Raw genomic sequence first — 16,392 nt, 5'->3', positions numbered from 1 at the left:
GATATAACCGGAAATGCATTGATAACTAGAATGATGCAAACTCCATGAATGATCAAACATGAACACAAACAAAGTCATCCAAGGATGGACAACACTGAGGAACTTTCCCAACTCTCCTCATAGCCCCGTGGCTCCTAGAGGACCACCAACATTAACGATCTCCTAATGTATCAGATGAGGGTCTCCCTATACATCACTAATACTTACATCCCACCCAACACTGGACACAAACGCTAAAAGGAAAAAGACAAACTGATGCCAGTTTCTGTGTTCTTTCCTCCATGTTTTTGTCTGCTCTTCCATCACCCTGTTTTACAGCTGAGGATGAAAACAGCCAATTCGTGATCCCATACACAAAAGGGCTCCAAACGTTTCATGTTAAATTCAAATCATAAAGGCAAATTATATGAATAGTTGAACAAAAACTCTAATAGTAGACTGGACATTCTGCCTAACATTGTTCTAATCTTTGAGAGAAAAATCCCCCCAAAATCCCCTTTTCTTGAACATGTTAAGTGTTACAATTTCTGGGCTTTGTGAATATTTTTCAGTTAAACCGTTAATGAGAACGGGACTCAACTTTCTCTCAAACGTCTCATCATAAGCTCCTAAGCCAAAAGCTCTTGCCATGTGAAACGTGTCTCTTTCTCACAGGTTCTATCACGGGATCTATCACAGGATTTCTGTGATGAGCTGTTTTCATCAATACGTGTCTATTGAACAAAGCAAGAACGTGCTACAGAACTGCTTCATGTTTCATGCGGCACCCAGGAGAACATCTGGACCACGGATACTTAACATAAATCTTTTCATAGTGAAAAACAACATTTAAAGTTCAGTTTTATGTGGTTGAAGAGATTTCCCCTGCGTGTCAACGTGACTGTGATCTACCTAAGTGAGGCTTAAAAAAAAACCTCGTTAAGCAAGAGGTTTGTCCTGACAGGTGACGTGTGTGTGTGTGTGTGTGCGCATTCATCTCTCTTCCTCAGGGGTCGTTCAAACAGTCTCACCTGTTCCTGCCGGTCGTGACCCTTCATCCAAAATCTCAGACCACCTGAATCTGAGAATGTTTGTCTTTATCATTCAACACACATCACTAAAGGATCATTTCATGTCAACTAAACTAGCGGTCCAGTCTAAATGTTAATTTTGATAATACTTAAATGAAGCAAGCCAAAAATAATAACGGGTGGATATTAAGGGAGCAATCCACTATTTTGTAGAGGGGGGTTTAAAATGATCAGATTTGGATCTCTATTAGTAGAATCTGTTGACTTTAACATTTCTTGTTGCGTAACTTTATTTTAGGACATTTTTTTGATGCCATAGAAGAACTTTTTGGTTCCATAAAGAACCTTTACCATCGGAAGTATGGTTTGTGGCGAAAAAAAGGTAAAAAAGTAAGAAAGAGCTGGTTCTTTAAAGAACCTTTGACTGAATGGTTCTTTGTGGAACCAAAAATGGTTCTTCTATGGCATCGCTGTAAAGAACATTTTAAGCACCTTTATTTTTAAGAGTGCATGACATTTTTTAAGGCTACGGCCAATTCATGTAGATGAAAAAAGACTAAATTCACTTAACTTAAAAGTTTAATCTGCATTTGTGTATACCACATTCTTAATGTTTGAATAATTGCAATTAATATTATAATTTTTTTGTATTTTAAAATTGGCCTGTTGAATGTTCTTATATGTCAATGACCCATCTTCATTTATATATTGGCTTACATCACTATTTATGCATGTCCATCTTCAAAAAAATATGAACAAAATCAAGTTTAAATAGGGAAGTGTGCTTGCAAAATTTGGTTGATTTCACACGGAGTCTAAAGCTCATATCAGTCAAATCACTCATTACAAACTTTATTTCCAAACCGTATTTCCAAACATATCAGTACAATGTTGCAAGTTCATAATGTCATTATTGAACAATTTTATTGAAATGTTCCAACTATGTCTTAATTTATTTGTCTGTAAACCCCCAGTAAGCAAACCGAAGGTGCTTAGTTAGACCAGAGATTAAGGCTCCAGATACACCGTGGTGTTTTTCCGCGGCTGAAAACGGCAGGTGCTGGCTGAAAATGTCGGTCGCGGGCGCTTGAACGGCGTTTTTTTCCCCAAGCGGAGGCGCACTATGATACGCTTAGCGTGTGGAAAAGAACGCCAAGCGCCGGCAGAAACGCCTCGGTGGACACGGCCCCTACTGCTCACTTTTTTAGGGTCAGGAGTTTGTTTACACCATTAGACATGTTTGCCTTATCAAATATCATTAAATGCGTTTTCCTCGCTATATAAACAAAGAGAAGAATGAGGAGGATCCTATCAATGCTTCACTACATCAATGAACTGATGACCGTTCCATCTGTGCCAAGAGGAGGAGAAGAGAAGAGGAGGGGCCACAAACAAAACCCTTACCACAAACCAATGCTGAGAGACACAGAGAGAATCTAGTGGTCATGACTGGAGGTTGAGGACGTCGCTCCCTAAATCAACGTGTCATTTTCATTGAACATTTAACTGCTAGCAGACAGAGGATCATTGGGACGGAATGGTTTGCAGGAGGTTCATGTGAACACATGTTGTTCCACACTGAACGCACACCAGCTTCTGAAGAACACAATGAGACTGTCACACAACTGAGGAAACAGACACGCGCTGAGAGACGGAGAAGAGGACAGAGGGACACCACGGGACCGAGAGGACGTTAGCCGATGGGTGATGCCTTCAGCCCGCAGGGACGACAACATCCAACCTGCCTGGCTAGAGATTAAAGGGACCAAACCGAGAGAAAGAGCGAGACACGGCAGGAAAGCCAGGAATACGGATACGCTCCTCTGGTAAGGGGAATTTCTTTGCTCTTGTGTTTCCCGGCATGTAACTGATGACTGATGTTATTCTGGATATTTGCACATTTAACTCCATCAGTGCATTAGAGCCTCACACAGACAATACACAAATGAATTACCTCTAGTGTTATTAAAACGCACAAAACTGAATATGCGTGTATTACAGTATTGTACTGTATAGGTATATAATCAACACACATCTTAACAAATGATGTGTCATGACTTTTAAAGTTAAAAAAAGGGAAATGTACAGTGTGTAAAGTTATACTTTGTAAATGACAATTTTTAAATTCCCTTATGTTTTCAAATGATTATACTCAGTATATATTGTTATTGCTCAGTATATTGTTATGCAACAGCATCCAAGACAAAATGCTCGGTCGCTTTGGATAAAAGTGTCCGCTAAATACCTAAACATAAATGTAATGTAAATACATAGAAGTGTGTGAGTTGCATTCATGTATGAAGTTTATCAATCAATATATGCCTTACATTTTTATATTACAAAGATGATTTCAATTGATAAAATGTGAAGTTAAGAAGAAGTCTGAATTTCCAACAATAAAAAAACCTTATCGATATTATCCAATACTCCTACAGTACTGTAATGATACCATGACATACTAATGTTTTGTACAGTCATCTAAGAGAATTAAAACATTAACTGTTAATATATATTCCATTCCAATTAAAGTAATAATCGCTGTACCGTCTCATCTTGCACCGTACCCCGCGGACATCCACAGGAATCCCACTGGCTGGATTCCTGCCCAGACGACGCCATCTCAAAAAACAAAAGTGCATTGTCTTAAGTCAGCAAAAGAGCTGGGTTAAAGCATTAAATTAAATGATTAGAGATAAAAATCGGAGATATGCGACACAGGGGACCGGGAGCTTGTGATGACATCATCGCAATTAACATCATCATTTATACATCTTGAGGGAGTTACCGTAAGTACAAGCTGGGAACTTCAAGTTGGGATTCGACTAGGAGCTGTTCGCATCCTCAAAGTCAGAAATGATCCGTTTCATAAAATAATAATAAGATGAAGGGCTCATCACGCCGTGTACCCTCAGTTATGTCATTAAACGAAACAGCAACACATTTTGCAAATAACAAATCTCGAGTTTATGTTCTGGTTGATTGTTCCATTGATGACTCGAAGCTAAGAATGATTGCTTGCGCGTTCGGGCCAAACCACAATCCAGATATTAAAAATCTCACTTGTTTTTTGCATGAGGACAAAAACAAAGCTTGTGACGTCAGATTGGGCCGATCAAACATGGAAGCTATATATAAACTAAACAAATAACAACATGTAGAATGATGGATAAAACACGAGTGAGAGGTTTCCATGGCAATGCCATTGTACTTTTTGTATTATATGCAGCTGTCGAATGTAAGCCCCCTACTAAGTGTGTGTGTTCGTGTTATGGGTAACTTGTGTTGAGACTCAATAGCGGGACCCGTTACACACAAATGAACGGAATGAAAAACATGGAGCGCTCCATCCGTTGCTATGGAGACACGCTGTACACACAACACAGCACACCAGGCACAGAGTGTGACAGATTTTCCCATCCGTAATTTAGCGCATTCCAGTCGTGGGGTGTAAATGTATGACTCAGTCAAACACGGCTGGACTCCTTCCAGGTGCTCGGGGAAATGACGCGATGTGGAGGAAAGAGACGTAAAACACGTTTTAACAGTTATGCAAAGAGCTATGACTTTTGAGGACTAGTGAACAAATATAAGAATTTTTTTAATAAATAATTTATTTACTGTAGTAAACTGTGGTAAAATTCATAGACACCAGAAGTTCTTGACTCGCAATCATAGGGGAACCACTTTAAGTGCTATAAAGAACCATATATCTTGGTGCTTCAGTGGTTCTTCACTGGTTCTTTGGGATGACTGAGGTGCTATATAGAACCGCTAAAGAACCATATAGCAACGCTTCCATACAAAGAACCTGTTCAGCCCCTGTATGGTTCTTCAGCCGTTCTATATAGCACCTCAGTCATCCCAAAGAACCTCTGAAGCACCAAGATATGGTTCTATATGGCACTTAAAGAGGTTCCTCCCATATGATTACGAGCCAAGAACCACTTTTAGTGCTATATAGCATCATTTTTAGAGTGTACAGTTATTATAGTTAAAACTACAGAATACTATACTGTAATTACACTACAATAAAGCACAATTTACTACAGTTTACTATAGTAAATACTATAGTATTTTTCCCCCCCGAGACAGGAAATGTGTTTTTCTGTCATTTTTGGTCTACATATACGTATACATATGGGTCTGATGAAAATAACCTAAAATCCCATCTGGTTTTCTTGCAGAGGGACACATCATGGCGTTAAATGTCCTACTGCTGGCCCTGCTGACTCTCACCCTGTCTCAGCCTCGCGCCGCTCTGCACGCCGCTCAGGAGTTCGACAGCAGAGACGATATACTTGAAAAGGAGTTCATGTACGCCGGTCGCCCCAAGCGCTCCGCCGAGTCCCCCGAGGCGGACAAATGCTCCTACACCTTCATCGTGCCTCAGCAGAAGACCACAGGTGCTATTTGCGTGAACTCCAAAGAACCGGAAGCCCTGCTGGAGAACCGCGTGAACAAGCAGGAGCTGGAACTGCTGAACGGAGAGCTGCACAAGCAGAGGCGTCAGATCGAGACGCTCCAGCAGCTGGTGGAGGTGGACGGCGGCGTGGTCAACGAAGTCAAGCTGCTGCGCAAGGAGTCGCGCAACATGAACTCCCGCGTGACGCAGCTTTACATGCAGCTGCTGCATGAGATTATCCGCAAGAGGGACAACGCTCTGGAGCTTTCTCAGCTGGAGAACCGCGTGCTCAATCACACGGCCGAGATGCAGCAGCTGACCGCGCGCTATCGTGACCTGGAACACAAATACCAGCATTTGTCGTCTCTCGCCAGCAACCAGAGCGCCCTGATCGTGCAGCTGGAGGAGCACTGTCGGAGAGGAGGCTTCGTCGGCGCAGGTGTTGGCCGACAGGCACGACCTTACCAACCTCCTGCCATCCTGCCCCAGCCGGCGCAGCAACCCCAACCTCCCCAACAAAGACCGCCTCCTCCTCCCGTTCAACATGCCCCAGCGGTGAGACCCTTCCATCCGCCGCCCTACAACCGCCACATCAACCAAATGACCAATGAGATCCAGAGCGACCAAAACTCTAAAGCAATCCCGCAGACTTTACCAACCATGCCATCTGGAACCGACAGCTTCTTAACGGATAAACCCTCAGGTGAGTCTTTCAATATCTGTATTTACAACTGAAACATGAATTTTTAGGTCATCGTTCATATTTTAACCGAAGCACTGTCCAAGGTACCAAAAACGTTCCAGTTCCCCTTTAGAAAACATCCTGACGTGGTCTGATCTATGGGACTTTACATTGAGGTCATATACGTAACAAGATTGACAGACGTGTCTAATAAACATCTCCCCGTCCATTGACAAGGTTAACTGTCTTGCACACACTGCGAATCATTAATAATCCGTGTATGATGTCTTTAAGCGGTTGGTTAGATCAGGTTCCGCCGTGCTTCCAAATAAAACAGTCCAAACCTTCTCCAGAACAAGTAACATGAAGACATGTGGATTTCCCTGCCGCTGGGCCTGATCTCTCCTGGGAGTTTGGACTCGGGCCCATTACAACACAATAATTCGGCAACATTTCTTTTGAACTGCGCGCACATTAATCTTTGAAGGAAAACCCTTTGAGAAGCAAACAGTTTTGCACTTTAATGAAGGGATTCCAGAAACCGCTCGGTGAGGTTGTACGAGTGGAAATCTGAGACAGAAATTAGTGCTTTGATTTATAGCGTCTGGTTAGGAACTGGTTTGTTGTGTTGGGACACGGGGCTTATAACCATTTGTGAACTTAGACACAGACGCGCGCACGCACGCACGCACGCACACACACACATTTTTAGATTTTTAAAAAACATTGTTCTGCACGATTTATAAGCTTTTTTTGCCCATGGTGACCTCAATTTTGGTCCCCACGGTGACACGAGTCCCCATATGTTGGTGTGCATTCAGGTTGAGGTCCCCACCGGGATATAAAAACATGTCCAGAAACAAGAATAAGCGTAGCCCTGTTTTGCTTACAGCATCTCATTAAATTGTTCCTCTGGTAGTTATTAGAAAAGATTTCCGGCCGCACCAAACACTTACGTACCGCTGAACTACTTCACTGTAACAGACCTAACAAAATACACACGTCGATAGACCGCTCGATTCCAATAAACATCTCATTACACAGCTACTTTATATACCCTGTGCATCACTAAATTGAAAATCATATTATTTGTATCCTATGCAATAACTGGACACAAGTCATTTGTCATTTTAATAACACAATGAGACATCAAAAATCCTAACGAAGGACTGTTTTGTAAAATCTCCGTCACCTAATCTGAAGTGAAATGTCAGAACCGAGGTTACAGAAAATATAACCTGTGAAAAATGAGTTTCGCCTTGCGTTTCCACTGTATTCCCTGTTAGGAAACGTGAAGGTCAATAAGCATGACTAAAAGCTAATTTGATCATTTGAGAGTAAAGCTTCATTGAGTTTCCTGTTAACATCTCATAATAACCTGGTAAATGTGTTCAGTTCACATTCAGGTTACAAACTTTCAGGGCGAAACTCCCGAGCAACTGCCAATGGACGAAACAGGAATATTATCACATACAGCATCTCTCAGACTTTTCCCCGAATGACTTCAGTTTGTTATTTGACCTTTCATGGCTCCTGTTTGATAAAGTTAAGAGGTACAATTTCTGCATTCAGAGCGCAGCGTCCCGTCTGGTGTGGTCTCAACAGAAGCCCCCATCCAGGCATTTTCCACCTAATTTGTTCTCCTAAATGGAAAAAAAACAGCATTCAAATATTTGGCAGACAAACTTTCCCAAGAGGAAAGACAACATGGAAACAATAACTTAATAAGTATCCTGTCTGAAATAAACGCCACTGGAAAAGTGTGATTCTCCTCCCGGACCAAAGCTTGTTAGTAAACTCATTAGACTCTTTACTAGGAACACAGAGGCAGGACGGATTGCGTAAACAGCGTTCAGTAGCCGGTATCGCAGCAGAGAGCGTGCGTGTTCATTTTCTACATGATTTTCCATCTCCTCAGGGCAATTTTACGTTGTCCAGAGAGCATGGCGTCATAATGAAAACAGCATTGACTCAAGCTCCATTTGGAAACTCGTGGCTCGAGTTCAGATGAGAAAATAGGACCTCTAAGCTGTGGCGATTGCATAAGTCTGTCCATGAAACAAGCTTAATGGTATGAGGTCGGTGAGGACACGCTTGACCTGATAATATACATGCAAGATGTTTCACTTTCTCATATCAAGTAACAGTAACACTTAGCTTTAAGATTATCATAATTTAAGATGGCTCATAATAAACTTGTTTTAGGTTTAAATTTCTCCTCTTAAAGGGACAGTTCACCCAAAAATGAAAATTCTGTCACCATTTACTCACCCTCAAGTTGTTCTAAACCTGTATAAATGCCTTTGTTTCGCTGAACACAAAGGAAGATATTTGGAAGAATGTCAGTAACCAAACAGATCTCATCCCGCATTTACTGCCATAGTAGGGAAAATAAATACTATGGGAGTCAATGGGGGATGGCATACTGAAATTCTTCAAAATATCTTTCTTTGTGTCAAGCAGAAAAAATAAAATTGTACAGGTTTGGAATTATCTAAGGGTTAAGTAAATGATGTGAACTGTCCCTTTAACAGCCCCATCACTACAGCCGAACACATCTGCGGCAGCTTCGTCACACTAAAACCAAATCAAAATAAGTATTTTAGCACATCACTGTACGAAACACAAGAGAGAGAACTTCAGTACAGATTGCTGCATCGATCTAAACACAGTTGGGACACGTCAAGCACATTGAAGACTGAGAGGCAGACGCAGAAACTAGAAATCAATCAAAGCATTGTTCATAGTATTAGTGAAAAATCAAAACGACAGCAGCTCTGCTGTGGGGCAACAAGAACCTCTTGGAGGTTTTGGCCAGGCGTATCTCCTCAATATGCGGTTCTCTTTCGCAACTTTCTTTTCCTGGGAACATTTCGACAGCCATCCCAAAAACACACACAGCAGTCTTAATGGAGTATACATGCTCATCGACATCATTAAGAATGAAAAATAATTAAAGGGATAGTTCACCTTAAAATATACATGTTTTACAATTTGTTCACCCTCATGGCATTCAAAACGTGTGTGGTCTGACCAAAATTCTGACCTCGTTACATCAGTATTAATGCCCCACTGCATCTGTGTTGCTGAGTCTGTGTTGCATAGCAACCAATTTGCTAAATTACTTTGTGATCTGCTCTGCATCGTCAAGTTAATTCAGCTTTGTTCATTTAGCACTTTATTCAACACAAAGCGTATGAAAGCAGCTTTAGAGTAATAAACTGGAAAATAACAGCAAATGATGCTAATTTTAAAGCACAGCAGTACGTGTGATACAGAAAATCTGATCAGTTTCAGTTTGTTTAACATTTGAAACAATTAGTAACGTACAATGAAAGTAGTGAAACCAATATGATCCACCTATTTAAACTTGTGAAATAGTCAAGGTTTCATTAAAAAGATATTTAGGGTATATGAAATTTAGCGGCATCTAGCGGCGAGGCTGTGTATTGCAACCAACGGCTCACTCCACCCCTTTTGAAGCACTAAGGTGGCTGACACAGAACTAAGATGTCATCACGTTTTTGTTTCTTTGCCGGAGGAGATAACGTGTTTATGAAACGCGCTCTGTAGCATGTAAATAGAAATAGCTCATTCTAAGATAATAAAAACATAACGCTTCATTATTTAATGTCCTTATGTATATTATGTTACATTTCAGTCAATAGAGTCTTCAAAAAAGTGCACATTGGACTTATCTTTCTTTTAAAGACAAAAATAAATACTGTATATGTTCAACATTTACAGTACTGTGCCCCTAAGGTGTTATGTCTACTGTAAACCACAACTTCATCAGGCTTTTTATTATATCCGTCTTCCCATCAGCTCATAAATTACTGCTGCTATGATAAAGAGAAATGTACACAAACATCTATTAAAGGTCATTTCTTTTACCGTGGTCAGTAATTTCACCAAACAAACAGCCCTCGCTTCTGTGAACAGAGACAGGAGATGTGTTTTCACTAGAAAAGACAATGGGTCTCATTCACTAATATTTGCGTAGATTTTTCACATTTATACGCACATTTGAACTTCTAACGAATGATTTTGAATTGAAACATGAATTTGTTCTGAACCTTGTCCCTTGTGAAGTTGGAGTATTCTAAATGAGCGGCCACTCACGAGTTTAGTCATTTGCATAAAACACACCCAGTCCATCTCCATATAAGGGCTTTTCCGCCTTTAACCTTTCCTTTACCACCTGTCGTCACTTAAGTCAAAGATACTCCAGGCAACCCCATGCGATGCTATCTACAGACACGCTCTTTCAAGTAATTCCAACTGCGCAGTCCTGAAAATACACAATAAAACACCTTTTATACAGACACGCGGTTTACAGAGTTGTCGTTAGCCGGCTGTAAAAGCGCTGTTGTTCAGAGAAACCTCGCAGCTCGAGCTATAGTCTAACGCAGCTTTTCTTACTCTCTTACTGTATATGATGAAATCATTTTCAAATTAAATATACATCTTAAATATACATGTATAATTTAAAGTATATAACTATTATCCTAGATAATAGATGAAACATACAGTTTGCCATTTTGTTTTAGAGAGAGAGAGAGAGAGAGAGAGAGAGAGAGAGAGAAAGAAAGAGACTAGTGATTTTTGTGTACTTGCGCTTTCAGCTGTTCCTATCTTTTGTCTTATATTTAGGGATGTAACGATTCACTCAGCTCACGATGCGATGCGAGTCACGATTCTGATCTCACGATGCGATTTATTCACGATTTACTCACGATTTAATTTTACAAAATGAGTTGAAACAAATTAGAAATGAACAACTTCCCTTGCATTATTTCTTAAATGCTTCACGTTTCTTTGTATAATAAAATAATGTTTTATTTCAAATAACAAAACTAAACTGCAATTTTATAACAAATTAATAATAGAAAAAGTCTCTTTAAAATAAACAAACTAATACTGTCTGAGCTTTTCTTGTATTTTTTTGCATTTAAGAAATATCAGCATCCACGTTTAGATTTGCAGTGAAAATAGCGGCCCCTGCTGTTCAAAAAAATGTATTGCGATTCAGTTCACACCTCAACCGATTTGAATCGTCACTTATTATAACCGATTTTCAACCGGCTCACGGTGAATCGTTACATCCCTACTTACATTTAGAATAAATTTTAGTACGAAAGTTTTAGTGAATCATGATTTGTTCGTGAAAACGTTCGTACGCAGGTTTCACGCACAAATTTGTGCGTACGCATGCTTAGTGAATGAGACCCAATGAGTTGACTGAAATCCTCATCGTCCGTCTAACGATAGTGTTTAGTTAATCTGGTCTGTGAGAGGTTAGGCAATAAGACACAGGCTTTTCTCTCAAATACCACATGCAGTCGTTTACTGAAATCTGTTATAGGTCAAAGTATCCATAAAAACTACTGAATGTGTCTGTTTGAGTAATGAATATGTTTGCACACAGGACCGTTTAAAGACTGCCTGCAGGCTCTAGACGAAGGTCATACACACAGCGGCATGTATCTGGTGAAGCCGGAAAACATCAACAAACTGATGCAGGTCTGGTGTGAGCAGAGACACGATCCCGGCGGCTGGACGGTCATCCAGAGGCGCATGGACGGGTCGGTCAACTTCTTCCGAAACTGGGAGACATATAAGGTCTGAAAGCAGTTTGTGTTTATACTGTATTCACTAAGTTTACTTAATGGAAGCAAGTGAACGTTACAGATCAGATCAATATACATGTCCCCCATGGGCTTAACAACAAATATATTGCGCAGTCCGCATTTCAAAACCTAACACCAAAATGAATGTCTTGAGTCTCTATCACTAGATGATACAACAACTTTCGTACGGCTTGCCATATTCCTAGTTAAAATAATGAGACGCACATTGCCGTGAAATCCTGCCATGATGATGAATTTGTGCATCTTTGTCAAAGTGTCTAAACCCATCAGTGTCTCAGCAAACTGTGGCTTCTTGCAGCCTCCGAAGTCACACAGAACATCACTCTCAAATGTCTTCAGGATTTAGTGGTTACACAAGCCGGGAAAGGTTTTGGAAAAAGGGCCAGGGCTTTTCCACAGATTTGCTGTGTTGTTTTTTCTATGCACACCCACGAAAACATCGCCTGACGAAACTCTCTGCTGATAACATCAGACGCAGGGCTAAAATCAGGGCCAGACGAAGCTTTTTAGACAAACAAAAGCATGTTTTAACCATTACACTGATTCGGCCGTGCTGGCAGGTTTGCAACACATAAAATGACCACAAATGAAAATGAATTTAATGAATGATAACGCTTTAAAATGCAGTGAATTAATGAAGCAGTAAATGTGAAAATACAAATGATTGCTGAGGTTTTATCATAAGTTTCTCAAACCACCAGTGGGGATGAATTATGAAAGTGGCCTCAAGAAAGAGTTGATCCAAAAACCATGGTGACATAAGGTTGTATTTGTCAACAATTTAGTTAATGCAAAGTAATTAAATAACATTTACAAGCATTAACAATGGTGAAAATCTATATTGTTCATCGTTAGTTCATGTAAGCTAATGCATTTACTAATGTAAACAAATATAACGTTATTGTAAAGTCTTACCAAAATAATTGCTGAAATAATCTCATTGCTGAGACTGGTGAGCATTAAAACATCCTTCAGGCAATACTCAGGAGAGCAAAGTAAACGTGTTAGCGGGAGATTTATCATGCTTTATTACTTCTTGCGTTCTAATGTAATACTCAGTGTTGAAATACTTAATGACCGTCTGTCGACAGCTAGTTAAACTCATGTACAGGTGTTTTAGATTCTGTGGCCAAACTAAACGTCCTCTCAATGAATAACGATGTCTAATGCAAAGACAGATGTGTGTGCTTCCTTGGATTTCAACCAAATCTCACCGTCTGCAGGGTTGTAAATTGAAATTGATTAACATTAATAAAATTTGGCAGACACTTTCATCCAAATTGTCTTATAGTAAATTCAATCTATACATTAGACTCAGTCTATACATTAATTATGAGCTCACGGGTAGTTGACAAATGCCGTACATGTGTCCTATGGTGTGAGAGATAAAATAAAACAAAAGACTAACAATGAAGATAAACCTCTCTCATGATATTTTATATTATAAATATAAATATTTATAACATACAATAATATATTATTAAAGTCCCCGTGAACCTGAAGTTGTGATCGTTTTTACTTCCGTATTTTGACTCTAATTTCTAATGAGAAAATAGTGGGCGTGGCTTTCGTCTTTCTCCGCGATTTGATTGGATGTATAAAAACAGCCGTTGCATTTTGAAATGGAATTGGCAGCAGAGCAGACTGACAGTTAAAGGGGAGGAGTTAACGGATGCGCCGCCCAAGCCGTCTAACATAGTCATTTAAGATGGACAGTCATTACAGGAAGGAAGTGGATTTTCAGATTTTAACTAAAGATTATGAGTGACCCACATTGATAAACTATTTACAATAAACGTTGCAATATTTCATGAAAAAATAGGCATTGTCATTTTTAATTTCACTGGGACTTACTCAAAATTTTTACTGTCAGACCATAGGACACATGTGCGGTTCAGTTGTCAACTACCCATATGCATATTGAATCTATTTTTGAATGGTTTAAATGTGGCTCATCCTATCAGAATTTAGAGGCATTTTATAATCCAAATCTTCTTTCTGTGTCTGTTCTCTTAGCAAGGGTTCGGCAACATCGATGGTGAATACTGGCTTGGTTTGGAGAACATCTACTGGCTGACCAACCAAGGGAACTACAAGCTTTTGGTGACCCTCGAGGACTGGTCCGGCAGAAAGACGTTTGCCGAATACGCCAGCTTCCGCTTAGAGCCGGAGGCGGACTTTTACAAGCTGAAGGTGGGGCGTTACCATGGAAACGCTGGGGATTCTCTCACCTGGCACAACGGAAAACAGTTCACCACCCTGGACAGAGATCATGATGCCTACACAGGTATGACAGCAATAAAGTCCAAACTGATATAATGACAATCAGTGTAGCATTCGCTTACTTCAATTTCACATTTCCTCTTTCACAGGTAACTGTGCTCATTATCAAAAGGGTGGTTGGTGGTACAATGCATGTGCCCACTCTAACCTGAACGGCGTATGGTACCGAGGTGGTCATTACCGCAGTCGCTACCAGGATGGAGTTTACTGGGCCGAGTTCCGCGGGGGGTCGTACTCCCTGAAAAAAGTCACGATGATGATCCGCCCAAATCCGAACACTTTCCATTAGAACATGATGCGGAGAAAGTCAAGACAAGCAATAAAGTGCAATCTTTTAAACTTCATGTCTTTCTTAATGTTTACCTACAGTAGTTTACCAGTCGTACGAATTCATAATATGCATACTCAGACCAAAGTAGCAAAATTAAAAACTACAAAAGTGCAATGACTTCCTACACAACTTGACCAATCGTCCTCATGGTGTCCTGGCTCTGCTGACAACGAAGAGCACGTTAAGATCCACTCTAGAATCTTCAATCAGACAGACTTGGCAACCCAGGCTCCTCATGACAGAAAGAACTCACACAGATCTTCTGTCACATCAGGGATGCAAGATCTCTACAGAAGCTGAACATGAACATTTTTCCAAGTGTGCCTAACTGGTGATATATTATGTTCTTATAAGTTTGTAAACTGAGGCAACAAGAACAACGTATGGCAAAACTCAATCAAATGCACGGTGACTGTCAGTAATTTTATTATTATTAGTGTGAACATACATTTAGCTACATGTGATAACAAAGAGGAATAACGTTACTGTAACTTCATTTTCATTTCATTTTATTGACTTCATATAAATGGTATGTTCCAGTTGTCTAATGGCGCCCTAAGAAGTGGACTACACAAGATGGTCAGCCATCTGAAGTGCACATCAATATATCAATACCAAAAGGGAGAATGCATGCATCTATCTGCATGCAAAACGAAGAATCAAATTCAAGAAACAAATTAGTTGTCAAAAAATATGTTTAGATGTTTGAAAAGCATTTCAAAGTGTAAAAACCTGTCTTCTTTACATTTTCTTTTTTTTACAACAAATGAACATTTGTGCGTCCTGGAATGATTTTCATATGGTTCTTTAGACAGAACTCTTGTTTTGACAGAATCCCCTTGTACATAGAAACGAAGTGTGAGTGTTTTTGTAAGGGGAAGTATTGTCGTGTTGTGTACCAGAATTTTCCAATAAATTATGTACAGCCACTGTGCCGTTAACATTACCATCAACTGCCAAAGGATTCAATAACTTTTCTAATCCAGTTACCGGAAAATTAAAGCTGTTTTAGATCTACAGATGCGCTGAGAGAAATACTGTGAAGCAAACATCAGTACACGCAACTGAAGGCTCTAAGGGGCTAAATGGAGTTCAGTCTCTTCTCCAACATCTTAAAGATGGGGTAACACACACAATTTCTGCAAATCTCATATAAATGTTGAGTACCTATACAGTAGTATTGCATCCTTCGTATCTTCGAAGAGTCCTTAGTTTAATCAAATGTATAAAAGAGAGATACAGCTGTACGATTATTTTGGGAAAAATACGAGCTACTGGAGGCAGGCAGGGGAGACGGAACCACAGCACAAGCACGCAATACATCATCGCATTACCCTTTGAGTTGTTCAACAAAACACAGACAGATGACTTAGTTTGACTTACCGCGTGCGGTTCATGTCCAGCATGTTAGCACTGGGACCGCGCCATCTATACGTTTCGAACGATCTCCAAATCCAGCGTTATATTCACCGTTTATATAACATTCATCACCGAAATGCAGTGAGCAAACAAACACAGCTAAACTTCAGTCAGAGAAGCGACATTGATGGGCGTGCTCTTTCTCATGCTGTTGGTTGACGCGTGGGCGTGCTCTTTCTCTCACGCTAGCGCGTGGACATGCTCTTTCTCTTACGCTAGTGCGTGGACATGCTCTTTCTCTTACGCTAGTGCGTGGACATGCTCTTTCTCTTACGCTAGTGCGTGGGCGTGCTCTTTCTCTTACGCTAGTGCGTGGGCGTGCTCTTTCGCTCAGTGGATGAAACATGGGTGTGCTTTTCTGGGAGAATGGCCAATAAAAGGAATAGGATCCCTGTTACAAAGCAGGGATCCAGACTTTTTAAAAAAACTTTCCCAAACAAGTTTGAGTGCTGGGGGAGTGTCTCGAGCACAGAAATACTACGTCATACGTCAAACTCGTTTTTTAACAAGTTGACCATGTTAAGCATGAGAAGCCAGAGAGTTTAACAGTGTAAAGAATTCAGAATGCATGAAATAGCATGTTACCCCATCTTTAACCATTATGTAAAAAAATA

The 16,392-nt window shown here is 40.2% G+C and overlaps 2 protein-coding genes across 5 annotated transcripts in view; one reads left to right on the top strand and one right to left on the bottom strand.

The window, feature by feature from the left end:
* The window catches only part of LOC130551418 (ras-specific guanine nucleotide-releasing factor RalGPS1), an 84,616-nt gene that overhangs the window by 29,083 nt on the left and 39,141 nt on the right, over nt 1–16,392 (bottom strand). The window lies entirely within an intron of this gene.
* angptl2a (angiopoietin-like 2a) lies at nt 2,052–15,330 on the top strand. Its single transcript, XM_057329023.1, has 5 exons — nt 2,052–2,836; nt 5,195–6,115; nt 11,523–11,716; nt 13,762–14,032; nt 14,118–15,330. The coding sequence occupies exons 2-5, from the start codon at nt 5,206–5,208 to the stop codon at nt 14,315–14,317; spliced, it is 1,575 nt and encodes a 524-aa protein (XP_057185006.1). The 5' UTR covers nt 2,052–2,836; nt 5,195–5,205; the 3' UTR covers nt 14,318–15,330.

This window comes from Triplophysa rosa, linkage group LG2 (genome assembly GCF_024868665.1).
Source record: "Triplophysa rosa linkage group LG2, Trosa_1v2, whole genome shotgun sequence".
In the NCBI taxonomy this organism is placed as follows: Eukaryota; Metazoa; Chordata; class Actinopteri; order Cypriniformes; family Nemacheilidae; genus Triplophysa; species Triplophysa rosa.
Note: the sequence above shows the minus strand (reverse complement) of the source record. Positions and strands in the feature narration are given on the sequence as shown.